The sequence below is a fragment of the Echeneis naucrates genome, chromosome 13, assembly GCF_900963305.1.
Source record: "Echeneis naucrates chromosome 13, fEcheNa1.1, whole genome shotgun sequence".
Classification (NCBI taxonomy): domain Eukaryota; kingdom Metazoa; phylum Chordata; class Actinopteri; order Carangiformes; family Echeneidae; genus Echeneis; species Echeneis naucrates.
Genome location: NC_042523.1, coordinates 7,843,846 through 7,865,004, shown reverse-complemented (window position 1 = coordinate 7,865,004; position 21,159 = coordinate 7,843,846). Strand labels below are relative to the sequence as shown.

Here is a 21,159-nt window from a genome sequence, read left to right as displayed (position 1 = left end):
TTACAGCTGAAAGAAAAACAAGACTATTTGGTTTCATGGCAGTTTTTCCTCATGCAGACAAGATGGGAGTCAACAGTGAGTTCTCAAAACAGGCGTCAGTTTGTCTTCTTCCCACACAGATTGTCTGTGATATGATCTAGTCTGCCCAAGTGCTTGGCTTTACTTGTGATTTCTCTTGAGGACTACAGAGATTTGATTCCACGTATTTGATTTGAGCCACGTATTTGCTTACGCCTTTTTATTATTAAACCAATATTTCTTTCTTTGATCATAATGGAAGACTGATTATATTAAATGTTTATGGAGCTTCAGCAGCATCAACAAGCCTTCATCTGATCAATCTAAAGTGAAGTTTCACTTTGATTAAAATACTTCTATTTGCTGTTATTAACTGGCACAACCTTTTAGATCTATCCTTTATGCTTTAGTAAATCCATGAATGTGAATAAGCTGTCACTATTCACGGATTTAAACCACTCAGAGGATTAAAAGTCCTTTCTAAAATGAAACTATAATAGGGCTCACAGTGAGGCTTTGGAATTGTGAACTATAATTTGTGTAGCAATGACACAATATCCTGTGGCTTTTCCAACAACAGGATGTGAGAAACAGGAAAACTCATAAACGTTAACTGCTGGTGGAGCTAACAAGCCAATGCTTCCTCTGCTGCATAAGCAACCATCTGAAAGTCTGTTTTGTACCCACATTTTTTCACACTTGAGTTTTGGCGACACACGCACAAAAAAAGGAATAAACTGATCAGATACACTATGAATGGCAAAAGGATAATAAAAAAAAAATGCTGGTTAGCTCCTCTGTTATATCCTGCTTTCCTTGAGTGCTTCCATTTTATCTGCCAGATACACTCTCTTGGTTTTCAGTGTGGAGGCTGATAAGAGTCCTTGAAACTCAAACCTGATATACTACTGTGCCTGACTATTACCTGAACTCATCACTGAACACAATAAGCAGGGCGATGGAAAAGAATCCGGCATTAATAACAGCTATGTGTGGGGGTGGAGGTTTGCAAGGTTACTGTTTTCTGTTTACCAGCTGCTAAACCCCACCTGAGGGGGACAAGAACATTTCCAACAGATCAGCTTTTTCTCTGGCTCACATTGTGTTTGTACTGTGTACTTCCCCAGGTGCAAAGGTGTACAACTGTAATGTGAGTCAGCCGGGAGCAGACACAGAGAGACACTAACGTTCCCTGAATGTCAGTGCTGAGCAACAATTAAGTCTAACCTGACATAGGGTTAGGGTCAGAGCCTGAGAAACACTGAGCATGACAGGATAATGTGTTGTAATTACGCCCCAGCCGACCATGCTTAATGGCACAGACCTCCATGCTTCAAATGGAGGTGTTTCAGTTTTATAGCACACATCTGATCTTCATCTTTGCAAGTGGAAGATCAGGATGAACAGGAAACGCTGATTATAATCATGGTGTGAATATGACACATTTACATCCTAAAGGGTAGTTGCACACACAGTTTAAAGGCAAGTTAGTTACCACCTAATGCATGGCCCACTCACTGTTATATATGTGTCTGGTGTGTGTGTGCGTTGTTCACACACAACTCATGTTGTTTGTACAACTAATTGTAAGGAAAATGTAAGGTGTCGTCCATCGACACCAGTCCACTTTGTTTATTGTAGTTATCACGTGAGGCTGTCAGCGAATCACAACCGCGTTCTGCAATCCCAAAGCGTGTCATCTTTTTTACACACAGTAGAGCAGCCAACTGAGTCAAATCAACCATAATAAAACCGGACACTGGGTCGCATGCTCTTCAAAATAAAAGTGTATAGTTGCCAGTTTTTTTTTTTTTGTTTGTTTTCTTTTTTACAAGCTGTTGCATAGAAACAGTATAGTATCATAAACAAATACACACTAAAGGAGTAAACACTTAGTAAAATTAATACACTCATGAATGCAATAATGCCATAATGCATCCAAGCCACATAGTCCCACAAGGAACCTTCTCTCTTTTCTTGCTTTTATTACACTTAATTCAGTATATTGTCCTATACTGATCAAATTACTCTTAAGTGAAGCTGATCCAGAGCTAGCAGAATAAAGCAAGGAAAAAAAACCTTTCAGAGTAAAGTGCATGGTTAGGTTGTGAATGAGTTGTGATCTATTGTTGAGAGCCCTGTTTTAGTGTTTTCTTATTTTCAGTTCATTTAAAAAAATCTTTGTCATTGTACAATACAGCTAAATACAGCTGGAATGAGGCTGCTATACCTGAAATTACATTCAGGTGAAATATATATATCTTATCATAAGTTGCATATTATAGGATTTTGATTCTGAATCCTCAATTAGGTTAATCTACATATTAATTGTTTGAATCATGCAATAGTTACTTGTGAGAGTCATTTCAGTTGTTGTAATACAAGGGGAAGTCCCCGTCCCCCCCCCCCCCCCCCCCCCCAAGGCTAACGCTCACTAGGTGAGGCTCTAATTTTGAAAGTCCCCACCGGAAAAGCCGCCGTCCTGTATTTCCACCTTGACAGGTGTGGAGCTCAGACAGAGATGTGCTGGACGGCGCGCTGCTGGAGGTCGCACGCGGCAGGTGTTCCCACTTTCGGCCTCCTTCGTCCGTCCTCGTTGATCATGTCGCCGGCGTGGCCGTGTGGAGCGCGTGCCCCTGATCCTCGCGGCGTGCCGAGCGTGTAGGTGAAGGGAAGTTTCCCCTCCGGCGACCCGAGGACCGAGGAGGACAGATCCACGGTACGGTGAGCCGCTCCGCGTTTTCTGTGCCTCTGGATGGAGGGATGGATGGAGGGATGGACGCAGGAGGAGATGTTGTGCTCATGTTGACCTGATGGAGGCAGGTGTTGCAGGACGGAAGTTGTATATATATTATATATGTATGTGTACATATGTTTATATATTTCCATTGGCTCATTACAGACTGTGGATCCTGTAGTTTTTGCACTCGTCCCCTTTTGTCGAGAAACTTTGATGGAGCATTCTTAAGTATCAACTCACATGGAGGACAAGTATTTTAAACCCTTTTTAAATGAAAAAAAAAAGCCTTTAGTCTCATTCGCTTGGGTTAAATTTTGTCTGATCATTGTTTTCTAAATCATCTTAGAAATGTATACATTGCAGCAGTGAGGGGAGTCCAAGCTCAGCAAACATCCTCTCTCCACACACATGTTCATGTTGACTCACTAAGTGCTGGCGTACCTGTTCCCTGGCTCCCAGTGTTGGGGGGTCGTTAGCAGAATAATGAGAGTGCTGCCCTGTCTGCTCAGAATAAACACCACCTATTTCTTTATGGTGCTGCGGAGCGGAGCCTGAAGGCGTTTGTTTGTAGTTAGATATGTGCAGAATAATGTGAGCTAGATAGTAACTCAGATTACACAACAAACCACATCCACTCAATGTCCCACACCTTGGACCAGTCTGGGTGCCTGATGCTGCCTGTGTCCTCTGATTTGATTCTCGTCCCCCGCTGTCAGTCAGAGGCAGTGCTTTGAGGCCCCCCCCCAGCTGCCAGTTACATAATGCCAGCTGAGAACTACCACAGTTTAGTGAGCAGAGGGGAAAACTGAGGCGGAATCGAGCCGAGACAATACTGAAGGAGGCCAGATTACAATGTTACATAAGGGATGTTTCGCTTCCACTTGGATGAGATGATGCAGATGATGGTGGTCCAGAAATAGGTCTGAGGGTTGGATGATGGGATACGAAATGCACTGCATTTACCAGCGGAGTATAAAGACCAGGTTTTGAATGCGCAGTGAGGTTATACGTAGATCCGGAGGCAGTTTGTAGAGAGAAATATTTGCAATTTGCAGGTCAAGGAGAGCCACCAGGCTTTTGTTGCTAATTTCCTGTGGTAAATGTTCGCAGCACATTTTCATTGTGTACACTGGTGCCCTTTGGGCAACAGTATAAGTGTTACGTCCAAGGATGTATCAATTTAATTTCTTTGTCTTTTAAAAGAGGCAGAGGGGAAATGTGTCCTAGCTTTCCCTCTGGTTAACCTCACCAGCAGAGTGCTCTGTGGCATTAACGTGATTCATTAGGTTGTGTTGCTCTGGTTTAGATAGTTTATTGTGAATTTCTTTAGACACGCAGAGAGAAATTGAAACTTAAATAAGAAAAGACATGTCGCAGTAAGGACAATCTAATCCTGTATCATTTAAATTTACACATGTATACGATATCTAATAGAGCACTGAGCGCTGATTTTCACACTGTGGACAGCCTAATGGAATTGCTAAGGAAACATAAAGAATCTCTCAAAGTGATTATGTGGCAACATATGACAGCTACATCATAGCAGTGATATATGATGTCTGCTGGGAATGATCAGCTTCGGCCACTTTCATCCATCACTTCTGATTCAACGGAGCACATCATTTCCAAATCGTATGGAAGAGCAGCAAATGTTGGACAGCAAATTTGGACGGGGGTTAAAGTGCTGACTGCATCACTGTCAGCAATTTCTCTAAGAAACAGGCAGAATGGAAACCCCACAGGCAACCGAACATGATTAAAGGATGATTTATTGCTACACAGAAGAGTTTGTACAAATCAAGTGGTGAATACCGAGGAACTGAGTGGCAGCTTAATCCTGTTGGCCAGTACTTTGACTTTTTTTTCTGTTACAAAATTTAAAATGGAATTTTCTGTAATTTATTCAATTGAGAGAAAAACAGCCTACAAAAGGCAAAATATTTTTAACAGAGCACATTCTCTATTATTTGTAGCAGGAAAGCATGTAATTAATTTATTTAACTATTATTTGTTTTTGTTTTTTTTTTTGTTGTTTTTTTCCAAGCCTGGATAAATCCTCCAGCCTTATGAATAGTTGCAGTTTTTTCAGACTTGCCTGTAAAATCTCAGTGTGGTCAGCATTTGTGTGTGGGTTTGCTTGACACTGAGATAGCAAAACCATATCATAAAACACTACAAAAGATAACCACGCAGGACAAATCAGAGCTCTTCATTTTGAGATTTTTTTCTTATGTGTTTAAAATAACCATGTTATTCTTTGGGCAGTAACATAAAAAAAAAAAAAATTACTTGAGGGAGCTACAGCAACACTGCAGGAGCCGTGGGCCGCATCCTAATACGCTGAGTAGGCTGCAGTGGGAGCTGTGAAATCCAGACATAACCCAAACATCACAATTACATTACATAATTCCTAAAATCAGACTGGAAGTCGACAATGCATTTCTGGGATTGATTAATTAGATATATCTAATTACTTTCCATCATTAATCTGTGTGACTAAATTAATGTGTATATACATGTATATGGATTGATTTGTTTTCAATTTTTTAAGCTTTAGCTGTCCAGTTATGAAATGTTTTACGAGACAGAGAGCAACCAATAAAGCTGTAACAGTTAAATGATATTATGTTTTGCAGAGTTGTCAGATGATGGAGAATAATGTAATCACACTGAAGATCTATGCACATACACATGTATAAGCTTTAAATTTCAGAGGAATTAAAAGTCCTCTTCAGAAGCAAAGAGTCATTTCAGGTGAAAGTGATTCCTAGAACACGAGCTGGTGATGAAACTGCCGGTGAAGCTGAATGAAATATTATGATCTCTAAAAGCCAGCAGCAGCTGCCTGGCGGTAATTTATCGAGTGTTTCACTCAGCTCATGAAGCCATTTGTGAAAAAGGAACTTTGATGTAGACATGAGTGATCTTGCTTGTTTTGCATCTTGTTGCCATGATGATTTACGTGTTGACCTTTGCCTCCACTTCGACGAAACCATTTGGAAATGGAGCTGCTGATTGCGTTGCTAGACGGAGACTGCATCCTTGCTGTTACCTTCATAGTTAATTTATGATTGCTATTTTGAAATTTCTTTCAGTTTTAAAGGCAATTAATGACAAATTAAGACAGGCAATTTGAATTCATATTTCTTGGCATTAGTCTGCCCTTTTGGAGCACCACAGGATGGATGTGAGAAGCGTTACTGTCTGACTGGAGCTGGTCTTTCTTGTGCAGAGTGGAGGGATTGGTGTTGAATTGCCCCTGCTTTCTGACAGATGTTTCAGTGTGTCTGCTGATTAAGCCTTAATAAGCATGCAGTGAGGAACACCTTAATGTTGCTGGGGTGGGGGGGTTCTGGCTGTGGTTTACTGACTATACTTGATCAAGTAAAAGTCACTATTTGATGGATGAATGATTTGGAAATAAGCAAAGAACTGTCTGTTCCTACAGGCATGATGGTGTGAGGTGTGAGGCTGCTGCACCAGGCAGCCTGGACAAGCATGATGGAGGAGGCTGCCAGCCGGCTTGAGAGAGACCACGTCCACAGTGTCTATAACAAGATTGCTCCCTATTTCAATGACAGCCGCTATAAAGCCTGGCCAAAGGTGCGACAGTTTCTGCTAGACCTGCAGCCAGGAAGCATTGTCGCTGACATTGGTGGGTGTCACCTAACGTGGCAGTCTAATGACACAAGATTATTCACACATCATTAGTGCTTCTCCCGTTTTTTTTTAAAGGAAAATGTCCTCATCTGTCATCAGCACCATATGTGTCTGTTTCGACCTTGGCAGGTTGTGGAAATGGCAAGTATCTCCACATCAACAAGGAGGTGTTCAAGCTGGGGTGTGATGTTTGCCGCCCCCTGGTGGACTTTGCCTGGAGCCAAGGACACGAAGTCCAGATGTGCGATGGGCTGCATTTGCCTTACAGAGACGGCTGCTTCGACGCTGTGCTCTCTATCGCAGGTAACTGATACACACAAACAGAGTTTAAGGCAGGTCTGGATATCACTGATCCTTCACTGAGGCAACTGTCATTTGCCTCAAATGAAACAGACTCACAATAATTATAAACAATAAGTTTACCCAATCTTGAGTTCCCAGGCCAGAACAGCAAAGTGATCCATGTGTGTTCAACAAAAGAGTTTAATTAGGACCACAAGCAGACACCCACACTATTAATTTATCTCTTGTCCAATTCACAGTCTACAGAAAGTGTTTGTTGACTGCGGAGTGCGGAATGTGACCCATGATCATAATCAAATGAATGTCAACTCGCATTTTGACAAATTAATATTTTTGCCACAGTCATCCATCATTTGTCCACCAAAGACCGCCGTATTCGAGCAATAAAGGAGATGGCTCGCACGCTGCGAGTGGGTGGACGCATCATGATTTACGTGTGGGCCATGGAACAGAAACGTCGGAAATTTGAGAAACAGGACATTTTCGTTCCCTGGAACCCAAACCCTCACTCGCCCTCTGGCCACAACATGCAGCACGGCAAATCCAGAAGGAGGGCTACAGCACAGAGTGTGAGCGAAGCCATAGACAACAGTGACAAGCACAGGAAGGTTAGAAGCACATCGTCCGTGGCAGACGAAGACGACGGGACTTGCAACATGCCGCAGCAGAGGACTCAGAGACTGTGGTTCTTCTCCAGGTCTCTGGATTCTGTGTTTGACTTCGGAAGTTTGGCAGTCTCCTGTTCGTCCTCCAGAGACCTGAGCTCTTTATCTTCATCCACAGGAGACAGTGAGAGCAACAGGGCAAGCCAGCGCGGGAGAGGACAAGGCCTCATCAAGCAGGTGTCCAGCTTCTTTGCTCCTCCATCAGTGATCGGATCAGAGGAGGATGTCTTTGACTCTGTCACAGAAGTGCACAAAGGACAAAATGTTCCTGGAGACAACGACAACAACAACCCTAACAACAGCACAGAAGAACAAAGTGTCTCAGAATCTTTAGCCCAGGAGTGCAGCTCTCTGGCCCTGCCCGATCTGGTGCCTTTCCAGACGGAGCACATGAAGCAGTCTGGGGATCAAAGTGAAGAAGGGCCACCTGAGAAAGAGCCGCAGCAAAGCACACAGAGTCCTCAGGGCGGTGAAGGACAGCTGGACGGCTCCTGCCTGAGGTACTATCACGTCTTCAGGGAAGGGGAACTGGCAGAGCTGATAGAGCACCACGTGGAAGAGCTCCATGTCAAACACGCCTACTTTGATCACGCCAACTGGTGTGTGGTGGCAGAAAAAGTTCAGTCGGGGAAAATATGACTTCTGCCTCAAGTTTTAGCACTGAATTTGATGAATTTTCAGTTTTGTTCTAATCGCATAGGTACAGATGTCGAAGGTATACTAAAACACTGCTGCAGTTTTTAAAATGTCATTTATAAACAATCTTTTTATTTAGTTAAGTCATCCGGGACTCAGCAGTGTGACAGACTTGTCCATATCAAGCATTATTTGATATGGCATCATTGTAATGTCTTTGCACAGAAAGGCAGTGTTCAATAGTGGCTATCACTGTTAACCATGTTTTTAAAATATTTATTCTATTTCAATCCAAGAAACTTAACAAGCTGTGTCCAGATTTTTTGTGTATGTTTCCTTGCAGTGTCAGGAATTTCATCCTTTTATCAAAGTATGTTAAGCTCTAGGATTTTAACTTTTTTCTTAAAAAACAAAACATTTCTACATGAGCAATATTTTCTGTTTGGACAACTATCATGAAGGGGAGTTTCTAAGACTAGGCTCTTAGTCATTCTAATGCGTTGATTTCAGTGAAATAGGTGTACTGTTTGTGTCTGTCAGTTTTTTCCAACTGCACTTTCCTGAGCTTTCCACCTTTGAATTCAAGCAGCTCAACTAGCAGCCAGCATCTGTTCTTTAGTCTTTGGTGGGACTTTGTGTCAACTATTCGTGTGTAATACGCCATAAACACACAATTAGAAAAAAGAGCTCAAAGTTGTGCAAAATATCTTCCAAGACATTTGCTTATGTTCTGATCTCAAGTGTTTTGAAGAACGTGGTGCCACTGTGTGCGCTTGATGTTGCCATCAGTAGTAGTTGTGTGTTGTGTGTCTTAAAAAGTGCTGAATATACCACTAGTATGTTTCAGCAAATCGACTGCCTCGTATACTGTGAATAAACATTGCACTGGAGCACAGATATGCCGCTGCTTGATGTCAGTGAATGACAGATGTAGGTGAAACTTGAAATATGCTGGCTATTTGTATCCATTGACAAAGACAAAGACAGTGCACATCTTTTAGTACATTATGTATGGACCAACGATTTGTGAGACTTGTACCTCAATGTCTTATGTGTCCTGATGTAAATGCTGTTGAGTTTAGATTTGTTTTTCCTCATTAAACATTTTTGTTCATGAATATTGTTGTGTTGCATTTACAGATACTGTGGACTTTCATGGATGTAACATGATGGCATTCAGGGACAAGCAGAGAGTAGCAGAATATTTAATTGGTTTAGAGATGAGAAGGAACCACACAGGATCCTGATGGGATGAACAGCTAAACCTTCCAAATGAAAGTAAACAGCAGAGCTTACAGGGAACATAAAAGGGATGGTGACAGTAGAGTAGCATATAGCTGCAGCTTTCCCTCATGTACAACAAAAATGTGAAAACCCAAAACTTCAAATTCTGATTTGTCCAATGGATTACAATATTATGTAAAATACATTGTCTCCAATATCCTTTTTCATACTTCTTGATAAAAATGTAAAGCTAACAGCTTTATAAAGTATCAGAAATCTGATAATTTTAGTCCTAAATATCAAGTATCAGTTAGGCTTGAAGGATCCTATTGATTCAGGGGATGATGGTTCTACAATCCACTCTCCCTCCAAACCTGAAACACAAAGAACATGAAGACAATATTCTCTCAGGTTCAGTAAAACCAGTGGTGATTTCATCTGCTACGTTTTCTGTACCTGAGCTGCTGCTCTGTGGACAATGGAGTGTCTTAGAGCCAGTTTGTCTATGTCTCTTGAATATCCTCCTCCAATCACAGTAGCAACAGGAATGGCCCTGCTCACCACAGTCTTCATCACATACAGATCCCTCCAATACAGCCCTGATATCAACAAAGACAAAGTCTCTGAAGAAAATCTCAGAACAATTTGCTGGGCGACACAGTTGAGCAATCGAAATTCTCCCTCACCTTGGTCAGTGAGACGGAGCCGACCCAGTTCATCCTCCCAGTGAGGGTTGACGCCTGCGTCATATAGGACCAGGTCTGGACGAAAGGTGTCTAGTAGCCAGGGAAGGTGGGCTTCCACTGTTGAGAGCATCATCAGACATATTAGTTCATGGAAACAAACTCTTCATTCATATTTAAGTTAAAGAAATGAACTATACGTCTGTTACTTGACTTGATGCAGCATGATTGTATTGTAAGTACTGTAGTTGTGTTAACAAACCTGTGGAGAGGTAGTCCTTGTCTTCCAGCCCATCCTCCACACTGATATCGAGGTCACTGTGCTGTTTACCGAGGGGAAAGTTTTTCCCACAATGCACTGAGAATGTAAACACAGATGGGTCCTCTTTAAATATGAAAGCTGTGCCGCCACCCTGTCGAATACAAGGAATGAAAGTTTTATTTGACACAAAATGTACTTGTGACATATTATGGTAAGTAAGTAGCAGAGATGGTTACTGGTATGTTATTTATTATATAACAATAAATTGAGAATGCATTTGTTCGGCCATTCTTTGTCAATCTTTGTGTAAATGGATGCCAGCTAGCATAGCTGTGCGAGAGTAGCCTAAGTTAAGTAAACCTCACTGCCGGATCACTAGTTAGTCGCTTTGAAATGGACTGCTAGCTAACTGGTTAGCATGCTGGACTGAGAATTGATGACATTATTTTTGACGTATAACGTTACTATTGCTTGTCATGACACATTTCTGCTCCTTGTAAATACCCACCGGATAGTGTCCGTATTTTTCATAATTCACGAACTCGTTGAACACAAGTTTGTCCATTCTACCTTAAAGAATATACACTCACATGACAAACGCTCATCCTGGCCGCCCTTTGGGAAACTGGGTTGGGGATTGGGTTATGTCCTGGGTTAGTTCTAAGTAAGTGCATGATTTATATATGTATACATGATGTAATGTTGATGTATGTATGATATGTAATGTAAAGGTCCATTCCCGGTGTGGGCACCTGAACGTGTCTTAGGAGTTAATTGGTAAATGACACTATTTTTGACCTATAACGTTACTATTGCTTACCATTCATTTGGAAACGGACAGAGCGCCTGCGAATGACATATTTCTGCTCCTTGTAAATACCCACCGGATAGTGTCCGTATTTTTCAGAATTCATTAAGTTCGTCCATTTTACCATGAAGAACATACAGTCACATGACAAACGCTCATCCTGGCCACCCGAATATACCAACTTTGCGTCCTTTGGGAAACTGGGTTGGGGATTGGGTTATGTCCTGGGTTAGTTCTAAGTAAGTGCATGATTTATACGAAAGTCAATGATCCTTTCACTAGGTCTACATAATTGTCATTGATCGATCAACCAGTTAAACTGTAGCATATACACAAGAAAAATTCAGCAACAAAGCATGGTATGTATTTACTCAAAAAGTATTAACAAATCAACAGGCGTGGACTCGGAGCTAAGAAGAAGCGGTCACGTGGGGTGCTGGAGCCAATCCCAGCTCACTTTGGGTGGCACGTCATCATGGTTAGGTCACGTGACGTAAATGTGAAATGGCGAAATAGCGCAAAAAAAAGCTCCAACTCGACCAGCGCTGTGGCACAGCGGTAACGCAGCCGCCCCGCACCTAGGTGGGAGGGGTTCGATTCCCCGCTAGGGTATGTATGCTAGGGTATGTATGATGTATGGTGTAATGTAACCCCGGGGTTTAATGATGTAATGACTGTAAATATATGTACATGATGTAACTGTACCAAGTGATGTAATAACTGTAAATACATATATGCTGATGTAAATGTAATATACACATGATGTAATGACTGTAAATATGTATACATGATGTAATGTTGATGTATGTATGATATGTAATGTAAAGGTCCATTCCCGGTGTGGGCACCTGAACGTGTCTACGGAGTTAATTGGTTGCGAGTGATGGACTGGGCTAATGCAGATACGGCGCCCCCCCCAGGACCTAGGCCGAACCAGACCGGACGGGTGACGGCACCCCTCCAGGAACGGACCGAGACCAGACCGGAGACAGGACGTCCACAGACTAGACCAGTAAACGCGAACGAATTGAGAAGGGGACATGTAAAAGAACACAATTATTTTAGTGATTTACAAAGTTGATTAGTTTCTTACTTGTTTTCTTCCTAATTGTAACCCCCCCCCCGCCAACAAATGTTTTAGCCACCGATCCTTCGCTAAGGGGGGCGGGGACTTACACTACGACTGCTAGCTAACTAGTTAGCATACTCGACTGACAATTGATCGATCAACCAGTTAAACTGTAGCATATACACAAGAAAAATTCAGCAACAAAGCATGGTATGTATTTACTCATAAAAACTATTAACAAATCAACAGGCGTGGACTCGGAGCTAAGAAGAAGCGGTCACGTGGGGTGCTGGAGCCAATCCCAGCTCACTTTGGGTGGCACGTCATCATGGTTAGTCCACGTGATGTAAATGTGAAATGGCAATGTAAGCTGCAACTGACCAGCGCTGTGACGCAGCGGTAACGCTGCAACAGTTACAAAAGTTTCTAACTTGTTTTCTTCCTAATTGTAACCCCCCCCCCCCCCCCCCCCCAACAAATATTTTGGCTAGGCCCCGCCCCCCTTGGTTATGCTATGCTAGCCTGTTGTCTGAAGTTCGGTAGGAAAATGTCCGGTCAGCATCAATCCGGTGATCAGAAAGGAAAAGAAAGAAGAATAAGAAAATAAAGGGTTGAGAAATTTTCTATACGCGTGTTTTTTTAAAAAAAGTGGTGACGGTGAATTTGGGACGAGAAACGTAGAGCAAGGTAAGAAACAGGGCCGTTAGCTTCTAACGTAAACCAAGCTCAAATGCTAACGTCCATTAGCCTAGCTTGTATTAAAGCCTGACGCAAAACGGCTGAGTTTGGTAGCGCCATCAGAAAGGAAGAGACAGAGAGGGCTCCAGCTACAGTCAGGTCACAGAGAAAGTGACATGGGGGGGGGGGCAGAGGAATTTATTTAACTATTTGGCTTTATTTCTGCACAAAGATATGACCCGATCATTATGGAGAAATAATCCAGGTAGGATGAGGATTATACATCGTGGCCGTATTCTTAACTGGAACACGTACAGACATGGCCACGATGTATAATCCTCATCCTACCTGGATTATTTCTCCATAACGATCGGGTTCATTCTACATCATATATCTTGGTGGTATTATTACCTGGTGTGTATCACCACGTTTCTTCTTTAAGTACGCACGGTAACAGCAGTAAATCAGCTAACGGAAACGGACAGAGCGCCTGCGAATGACATATTTCTGCTCCTTGTAAATACCCACCGGATAGTGTCCGTATTTTTCATAATTCATTAAGTTCATCCATTTTACCATGAAGAACATACAGTCACATGACAAACGCTCATCCTGGCCACCCGAATATACCAACTTTGCGTCCTTTGGGAAACTGGGTTGGGGATTGGGTTATGTCCTGGGTTAGTTCTAAGTAAGTGCATGATTTATACGAAAGTCAATGATCCATTCACTAGGTCTACATAATTGTCATTGATCGATCAACTAGTTAAACTGTAGCATATACACAAGAAAAATTCAGCAACAAAGCATGGTATGTATTTACTCAAAAAGTATTAACAAATCAACAGGCGTGGACTCGGAGCTAAGAAGAAGCGGTCACGTGGGGTGCTGGAGCCAATCCCAGCTCACTTTGGGTGGCACGTCATCATGGTTAGGTCACGTGACGTAAATGTGAAATGGTGAAATAGCGCAAAAACAAGCTCCAACTCGACCAGCGCTGTGGCACAGCGGTAACGCAGCCGCCCCGCACCTAGGTGGGAGGGGTTCGATTCCCCGCTAGGGTATGTATGCTAGGGTATGTATGATGTATGGTGTAATGTAACCCCGGGGTTTAATGATGTAATGACTGTAAATATATGTACATGATGTAACTGTACCAAGTGATGTAATAACTGTAAATACATATATGCTGATGTAAATGTAATATACACATGATGTAATGACTGTAAATATGTATACATGATGTAATGTTGATGTATGTATGATATGTAATGTAAAGGTCCATTCCCGGTGTGGGCACCTGAACGTGTCTACGGAGTTAATTGGTTGCGAGTGATGGACTGGGCTAATGCAGATACGGCGCCCCCCCCAGGACCTAGGCCGAACCAGACCGGACGGGTGACGGCACCCCTCCAGGAACGGACCGAGACCAGACCGGAGACAGGACGTCCACAGACTAGACCAGTAAACGCGAACGAATTGAGAAGGGGACATGTAAAAGAACACAATTATTTTAGTGATTTACAAAGTTGATTAGCTTCTTACTTGTTTTTTTCCTAATTGTAACCCCCCCCCCCGCCAACAAATGTTTTAGCCACCGATCCTTCGCTAAGGGGGGCGGGGACTTACACTACGACTGCTAGCTAACTAGTTAGCATACTCGACTGACAATTGATCGATCAACCAGTTAAACTGTAGCATATACACAAGAAAATTTCAGCAACAAAGCATGGTATGTATTTACTCATAAAAACTATTAACAAATCAACAGGCGTGGACTCGGAGCTAAGAAGAAGCGGTCACGTGGGGTGCTGGAGCCAATCCCAGCTCACTTTGGGTGGCACGTCATCATGGTTAGTCCACGTGATGTAAATGTGAAATGGCAATGTAAGCTGCAACTGACCAGCGCTGTGACGCAGCGGTAACGCTGCAACAGTTACAAAAGTTTCTAACTTGTTTTCTTCCTAATTGTAACCCCCCCCCCCAACAAATATTTTGGCTAGGCCCCGCCCCCCTTGGTTATGCTATGCTAGCCTGTTGTCTGAAGTTCGGTAGGAAAATGTCCGGTCAGCATCAATCCGGTGATCAGAAAGGAAAACAAAGAAGAATAAGAAAATAAAGGGTTGAGAAATTTTCTATACGCGTGTTTTTTTTTTAAAAAGTGGTGACGGTGAATTTGGGACGAGAAACGTAGAGCAAGGTAAGAAACAGGGCCGTTAGCTTCTAACGTAAACCAACTGGACAGCTCAAATGCTAACGTCCATTAGCCTAGCTTGTATTAAAGCCTGACGCAAAACGGCTGAGTTTGGTAGCGCCATCAGAAAGGAAGAGACAGAGAGGGCTCCAGCTACAGTCAGGTCACAGAGAAAGTGACATGGGGGGGCAGAGGAATTTATTTAACTATTTGGCTTTATTTCTGCACAAAGATATGACCCGATCATTATGGAGAAATAATCCAGGTAGGATGAGGATTATACATCGTGGCCGTATTCTTAACTGGAACACGTACAGACATGGCCACGATGTATAATCCTCATCCTACCTGGATTATTTCTCCATATTTCTAAGTAAGTGCATGATTTATATATGTATACATGATGTAATGTTGATGTATGTATGATATGTAATGTAAAGGTCCATTCCCGGTGTGGGCACCTGAACGTGTCTTAGGAGTTAATTGGTAAATGACACTATTTTTGACCTATAACGTTACTATTGCTTACCATTCATTTGGAAACGGAAAGAGCGCCTGCGAATGACATATTTCTGCTCCTTGTAAATACCCACCGGATAGTGTCCGTATTTTTCATAATTCATTAAGTTCATCCATTTTACCATGAAGAACATACAGTCACATGACAAACGCGCATCCTGGCCACCCGAATATACCAACTTTGCGTCCTTTGGGAAACTGGGTTGGGGATTGGGTTATGTCCTGGGTTAGTTCTAAGTAAGTGCATGATTTATACGAAAGTCAATGATCCATTCACTAGGTCTACATAATTGTCATTGATCGATCAACCAGTTAAACTGTAGCATATACACAAGAAAAATTCAGCAACAAAGCATGGTCTATATTTACTCAAAAATTATTAACAAATCAACAGGCGTGGACTCGGAGCTAAGAAGAAGCGGTCACGTGGGGTGCTGGAGCCAATCCCAGCTCACTTTGGGTGGCACGTCATCATGGTTAGGTCACGTGACGTAAATGTGAAATGGTGAAATAGCGCAAAAACAAGCTCCAACTCGACCAGTGCTGTGGCACAGCGGTAACGCAGCCGCCCCGCACCTAGGTGGGAGGGGTTCGATTCCCCGCTAGGGTATGTATGCTAGGATATGCTAGGGTATGTATGATGTATGGTGTAATGTAACCCCGGGGTTTAATGATGTAATGACTGTAAATATATGTACATGATGTAACTGTACCAAGTGATGTAATAACTGTAAATACATATATGCTGATGTAAATGTAATATACACATGATGTAATGACTGTAAATATGTATACATGATGTAATGTTGATGTATGTATGATATGTAATGTAAAGGTCCATTCCCGGTGTGGGCACCTGAACGTGTCTACGGAGTTAATTGGTTGCGAGTGATGGACTGGGCTAATGCAGATACGGCGCCCCCCCCAGGACCTAGGCCGAACCAGACCGGACGGGTGACGGCACCCCTCCAGGAACGGACCGAGACCAGACCGGAGACAGGACGTCCACAGACTAGACCAGTAAACGCGAACGAATTGAGAAGGGGACATGTAAAAGAACACAATTATTTTAGTGATTTACAAAGTTGATTAGCTTCTTACTTGTTTTTTTCCTAATTGTAACCCCCCCCCCGCCCACAAATGTTTTAGCCACCGATCCTTCGCTAAGGGGGGCGGGGACTTACACTACGACTGCTAGCTAACTAGTTAGCATACTCGACTGACAATTGATCGATCAACCAGTTAAACTGTAGCATATACACAAGAAAAATTCAGCAACAAAGCATGGTATGTATTTACTCATAAAAACTATTAACAAATCAACAGGCGTGGACTCGGAGCTAAGAAGAAGCGGTCACGTGGGGTGCTGGAGCCAATCCCAGCTCACTTTGGGTGGCACGTCATCATGGTTAGGCCACGTGATGTAAATGTGAAACGGCAATGTAAGCTGCAACTCGACCAGCGCTGTGACGCAGCGGTAACGCTGCAAAAGTTACAAAAGTTTCTAACTTGTTTTCTTCCTAATTGTAACCCCCCCCCCCAACAAATATTTTGGCCACCGATCCTTCGCTAGGCCCCGCCCCCCCTGGTTATGCTATGCTAGCCTGTTGTCTGAAGTTCGGTAGGAAAATGTCCGGTCAGCATCAATCCGGTGATCAGAAAGGAAAAGAAAGAAGAATAAGAAAATAAAGGGTTGAGAAATTTTCTATACGCGTGTTTTTTAAAAAAAAGTGGTGACGGTGAATTTGGGACGAGAAACGTAGAGCAAGGTAAGAAACAGGGCCGTTAGCTTCTAACGTAAACCAACTGGACAGCTCAAATGCTAACGTCCATTAGCCTAGCTTGTATTAAAGCCTGACGCAAAACGGCTGAGTTTGGTAGCGCCATCAGAAAGGAAGAGACAGAGAGGGCTCCAGCTACAGTCAGGTCACAGAGAAAGTGACATGGGGGGGCAGAGGAATTTATTTAACTATTTGGCTTTATTTCTGCACAAAGATATGACCCGATCATTATGGAGAAATAATCCAGGTAGGATGAGGATTATACATCGTGGCCGTATTCTTAACTGGAACACGTACAGACATGACCAAGATGTATAATCCTCATCCTACCTGGATTATTTCTCCATAACGATCGGGTTCATTCTACATCATATATCTTGGTGGTATTATTACCTGGTGTGTATCACCACGTTTCTTCTTTAAGTACGCACGGTAACATAGCACCTACGCACGATTCAGCAGTAAATCAGCTAAGGGGGAGCCGAATCGGTTGACACACCGGCCGCAGACGGAGGTCTGCAGCAGAGGACTGTCCTCATCCGGGACACCGAGCCTGCCGGACAGCCGCGGACATTAGACAAACGCAGAGGACGGACGTGTGATAGTGAGAGGTTTGTGTGTGTGTGTGTGTGTGTCCTCCTGTGTAACGCTGCCGCCTGCTGTCCCGGAGTGGAAGTCCCACAGCTGCTGTCCCAGCTGATCTGCAGTCAGAGCTGCAGATACACAGACGGACAACACAAACGCCTTTATCAGGTAAACAAACCCATTTTAATGTTCAAGATCATGCTTTTCATAAAGAATGTAAGGCTGGATGTACTCAGTCATGGTCTCAGCAGTGGACAGTGTGAGAAGTGAACTGTAGCACACTCAGGGAGTATGTTCTGTTAACAGAGGAGGTCACATTTAATCTACCGTGCTGTGTATTCTGGTTGATAGGGCCTGTGTCTTCACCGATGGGCTCCCATCTCCTGACTTTGAAAAAACAAGAATGTGAGCAGCTCACAAGATATAATGTTGATGAACATGATAAAGAAAACTATGCAGATTAAAGTCAGACATAACAACATCACGGCTGCGTCTCGAAAACTGACAAGTGACACACTCTATATGTTTCACCCTTCTCAAAAAATGATTTATAGCCTGAGTTTTTTTCTGGGTATTTCACACATCACATAAAGTACAAAATTATACACATATATTGGACCCACTTTCCTATTCATTTGAAGTTTTGAGTTTTGACTGTTTTAACAGTGTAAGTAATATTGGAAGCCTTTTTTCTACAACTAAGTTAAGAGTATGAACAGTTTTCAGAATCCTTTTGAAATCCATATACCTTTTTTAACTCTTGATCAAGTCATCAGTAAAGAAAGAGTTGTCACATGTACTGAGAGACATACAACTAAATATTCAACCTTAAAAGTTGTTTGTAGCTGCTGGCTGACAAGCTCTACTTGCTAAATTCTGTTCAATTAGTTTCTTTTCATAGATTCATAAATTCTTTCAAGAATTTATAAGCACTGATATTGTACTGTTCTGAAATTATCTGAATAAAATTATAAAGACAGTGTTCCACTGCACACAATATTTATTGTTAACAAAAATACATTGAAACCACAGCTAACCACAACCAAACCACAACCTAAGGCTGACTGCTCTATGTCTGTAAAGGAGGAGTGAGGAAACCTTGTGTCAAGTAGATAATATCATTGATGAGGCTATTTTGCCTCCCTTTAAATGATGAAAAAATATACACATATAAATATATTTCATCCCTTCTAGTGTATTTACATATAACTTAGATATTTTCTCAGTTTGCCAGTCTCTGATGTTCTCTGATGTTTACTTGAACCGTCCCCCCCCCATCCTCTGCAGCTGTCACTGCCGGCGCCCCTTCTGTTAAACTGAAGTGTGCTGTTGAAACAAGGTGTGTGTGGGCCCAGAAGCAGCGCAGACAAAAGGTACAGTAGGTTAGAAATGACCTTTAATAAAATGTAGGGCAAAGCAACTTCAGTCAGGATAACCCAGGCTTGCTTTCAACTCTTCATTCCAACAGGAAAAGCTGAGACCAGGACCATTGAGCCTCCTCTTAATAGGGCACAGGGAAGAAAAACAAAGGTCAGAATCTCAATTCTTCCTCTTGAACAAAAACAGGGCATAAAAAAGGTCAGGACCAGGATCCTCCTCTTTAACACAGAAAAAGAGACTACGGATGTCCTGACTACAAATTTCTTCTTAATCTGAGAAAAATACAGGTTAGCACTTAGATTCAATGGGGCAGGTGAGAGGCGAGAGTCAGGAACATGCAAGGTGGGCAACGGTGAATAAATCCGGTGAAGGGTGCAGAAAGGTCTTGCGTGCTGGAGAGAAACAATCTGGCAGAGAACAGCAGGAGAGTGGAGCTTATATAGTGCCGTCTGTTGGGTTTGATTTCTGTGGAGCAGCTGTGTGATTGACTGTGCAGGGAATGATCTGGAGCTGTGTTCAGAGTTTCCAACAGTGAGCAGGCTGTCTAAGAAAAAATCAAGAGCTATGACAGCTGTGGCACATGGACAGAAGATCTTGTGGCCTAACACTGAAATGTTGTCGGCCTGAAGTTCAAAGTGAGGATTCTGTGGGAAGCTATGTGATATGCTGTGAGTAAACCAGATCTCGTATATTTTATTCCAAACAGTAGCTTTTCTGTGACATGTTGGTGCTCTTGCTGTTGTAGTTTTGTCCCCAGTCTCCTTATCACAGCACTGAAATTTCTATTGTGTCTGTTTTACATGGCTGCCAGGCAGCTCAAGGCGCTGTCTGGTGTACTGCCGGTCGTGGGGTTGTCCCATGGGTCTGTGTACGTGTGTGCAAGAAGAGTGGGGTGGATGGGGATTAGCTCAGACCCCACTGGGAGGGGCAAGTGCATTCACAGGCTGATAAGGAATGAGACAAGAGTGTTGGTCCCAGGTGCAGAGGAGAAATCTCCTCATAATAGAGCGAGGAGATTAGAGAGGTAAAATCAATTACTGGCTTGAGCCCTGTTAACAAGCATTTCAAACGGAGCCAGAGGAAAGGAAGGGAGGGGGCTCTCTTTTCAAATGAAAGACTGCTGTATCCTGGCAGAAAGACTGGGTGACCGTGTGCAGTAGATAAAGGTTATATTGATTCATTAATGTATAGATTTTCTGTTCTGCTTCAACTCTAAATTTCATCAACATCAAGGCCACTGGTTTTGCGGTTTTTAGTTTTTTTACTTGTTTACGCATCACTTTTACTTTGCATCACAAGAAATCAATTTGCAAACCCAACTGCCTTATCTAAGAAATGTATATTTTCTACTGTTCAGTGTTCATTGCCTACTATTCATTTCCATAGAGAATGAAAATCCATTTGCAGACTCAAACTAACAATTATTGCAAACATTTCAGAGAAGCGTGCCAGTTATTTATGTATTTATTCATAGATTTGAATATTTTATAGGCGTAGGTCAAATATTCATATATCTATCTATCTATTTTTAGAGAGGCAGACCCCACAGCTGACAGTCAGCTCTGAGGGAGCAGCCCTTTGCCTCAGGACAGCTGCTTTTTCCAGACTTCACAGCTCTCCATCTCATTCATAGCAAAGACAAAGGAAGACACCGACCTTAATTTCTCTTCTGTCATAGGGCTGTCTTCTTCCCTTCCTCATAGTTTTGCTCTAAAATTGCAGCCCTGAATAATTTCAGGGCACGCCTGGTTGTTTCCCCATTTGGTTAGACGTATATAAATTAATTTAAAGCATGTGTTGGACCATAAATATTGTCCGTCTTTGATTCATACATGGATGGACTCAATGATATGCTCAACACAATACAGTCATCTCTGAAAAGCCCTGTCACCCTGGCATGTATTTTCACGTTCTTGGAAGTAAACATGTTTGTTGTCTGACCCAAGTATGGGTT

At 42.6% G+C, this 21,159-nt stretch overlaps 2 protein-coding genes across 2 annotated transcripts; one reads left to right on the top strand and one right to left on the bottom strand.

Moving 5' to 3' along the window:
* Positions 1-2,573: 2,573 nt before the first annotated feature.
* On the top strand, positions 2,574-9,110 carry trmt9b (tRNA methyltransferase 9B). The gene is made up of 4 exons (XM_029518094.1): positions 2,574-2,737; positions 6,207-6,413; positions 6,548-6,721; positions 7,064-9,110. The coding sequence occupies exons 2-4, from the start codon at positions 6,257-6,259 to the stop codon at positions 8,023-8,025; spliced, it is 1,293 nt and encodes a 430-aa protein (XP_029373954.1). The 5' UTR covers positions 2,574-2,737; positions 6,207-6,256; the 3' UTR covers positions 8,026-9,110.
* Positions 9,111-9,542: 432 nt separating this feature from the next.
* On the bottom strand, positions 9,543-10,796 carry hdac12 (histone deacetylase 12). The gene is made up of 5 exons (XM_029517637.1): positions 10,782-10,796; positions 10,192-10,342; positions 9,933-10,049; positions 9,703-9,845; positions 9,543-9,620 (listed from the first exon to the last, which is right to left on the bottom strand). Exons 1-5 carry the CDS (start codon positions 10,794-10,796, stop codon positions 9,597-9,599), a joined length of 450 nt encoding a protein of 149 aa, XP_029373497.1. The 3' UTR covers positions 9,543-9,596.
* Positions 10,797-21,159: the final 10,363 nt, after the last annotated feature.